This window comes from Erinaceus europaeus, chromosome 10 (assembly GCF_950295315.1).
Source record: "Erinaceus europaeus chromosome 10, mEriEur2.1, whole genome shotgun sequence".
NCBI classification, from domain to species: domain Eukaryota; kingdom Metazoa; phylum Chordata; class Mammalia; order Eulipotyphla; family Erinaceidae; genus Erinaceus; species Erinaceus europaeus.
In genome coordinates, this window is record NC_080171.1 from 75219683 (window position 1) to 75221490 (window position 1808).

Here is a 1808-nt window from a genome sequence, read left to right on the forward strand (position 1 = left end):
AAGGAATAAGGTCAAGGTTTCAGAGGTAGAACTACTGCAGGGAAGAGTTAAGCCTAAGTTTGCCTGAAACAAAAGATCATGTCCTCTCCTATTCTCCATGCCCTACTCAAAGAGGACAGCCCACGTACCAGGCACTTGACTGTGCCATTTCCTCTATGCCCGCCATCACAGCCATCTTTCTGGTCTACCATATGTGGCAATTGTAGGTGAGATTAACTGACAAGGAAGAGAAACCAGGTTCCTCTAGGACAACATGGAAATTAAAGCTCAGGATTCAAGAAGAGAATTCCATTTTTCTTTTTTCCCCCAGAGCACTGAGAAGCTCTGGTTTATGGTGGTGCAGGGGACTGAACCTGGGATATTAGAGCCTCAAGCTCCAATGAGAGTCTCTTTGCATAACCATTATGCTATCTACCTCTGCCCCGGGATTTTTTTTTTTTTTTAAGCTTCAAAATTCACTATCCAGAGGGGTTTCTTCCTCCTTCCACTGTCAAATGTCTTCAACATCTCTAGACTGTCATTTATTTCTAGTTCACAACTAACACAGGACAAGGGAGAAGTGATACATCCCCTAAACAACATACCTCTGCAGTTCTGGAAAAGAGAGAGAAAGAGGGAGCCTGGGACTTCCACTCGTGCGTGAGGGCGAGCGGAGCCTGAGACGAGAAAGAGAGAGAGGGAGAGAGCGCGAGAGCGAGCAGAGAGGCCTGACAAGATGGCCAGGCTGCCCCGCAGGATCATCAAGGAAACCCAGCGTTTGCTGGCAGAACCTGTTCCTGGTATTAAAGCAGAACCAGATAAGAGCAACGCCCACTATTTTCATGTGGTCATTGCTGGCCTTCAGGATTCCCCCTTTGAGGGAGGGACTTTTAAACTTGAACTATTCCTTCCGGAAGAATACCCAATGGCAGCCCCTAAAGTACGTTTCTTGACCAAAATTTATCATCCTAATGTAGACAAGTTGGGAAGAATATGTTTAGATATTTTGAAAGATAAAGGGTCCCCAGCACTGCAGATCTGCACAGTTCTGCTATCGATCCAGGCTTTGTTAAGTGCTCCCAACCCAGACGATCCACTAGCAAATGACGTAGCGGAGCAGTGGAAGACGAACGAAGCCCAAGCCATAGAGATAGCTAGAGCACGGACTAGGCTATATGCCATGAATAATATTTAAATGGATCTGATCATCACATGTGCATCACTTCTCCTGTTTTGCCAAGACTTCTTCGGGTTTTTTTTTTTTTTTTTTTTTTTGCATTTAATGGACAGTCTTAAGACACATTACAAAATTTAAAAAGCCCAGATATCTTCAGTCCTTTGGTGATTAAATACACATTAGCAAATCTGTGTCTTGTCCTGATTCACTGTTAAGCATGAACAGAGGCTAGAAGCATCACCTGGATTGTTGCGAAACGTTTAAGAGCAGTGGTCCCTCTCTGCTTTTACTCATTTCCCCATCATGGTTTAAGTATAAGGCACTGTGAATGAAGGTAGTCGTCAGGGTTAGCTGCAGGGTTTTTTTTTTTTTTTTCCTTTGAGGAGGGATGTTTTATATTTTACAGGCTCCTTACTCCCACTTTATGGTGATCTAATTGCATTGGTTAAAGCAGCTACCCAGTTTTTTAGAATATGCTCTCTAGCCAAGTCTAACTTTTCTTTAGACACTGTAGATGGACAAGCTTTATTGTTTGAACCAAAATGGGAACATTAAGCAAACATCACAGCCCTCACTAATAACATTGTGACTTTGCTGTCAAGTGTAGAATCCTCCCTTCAAGAAAAAGCGTGTGACCATTTTGTATGGCTTG

General features: G+C 43.3%; 1 protein-coding gene across 1 annotated transcript; it reads left to right on the forward strand.

Moving 5' to 3' along the window:
- Positions 1-601: 601 nt before the first annotated feature.
- On the forward strand, positions 602-1274 carry LOC103123730 (ubiquitin-conjugating enzyme E2 N-like). Its single transcript, XM_007534389.3, has one exon. It carries the CDS (start codon positions 716-718, stop codon positions 1172-1174), a length of 459 nt encoding a protein of 152 aa, XP_007534451.1. The 5' UTR covers positions 602-715; the 3' UTR covers positions 1175-1274.
- Positions 1275-1808: the final 534 nt, after the last annotated feature.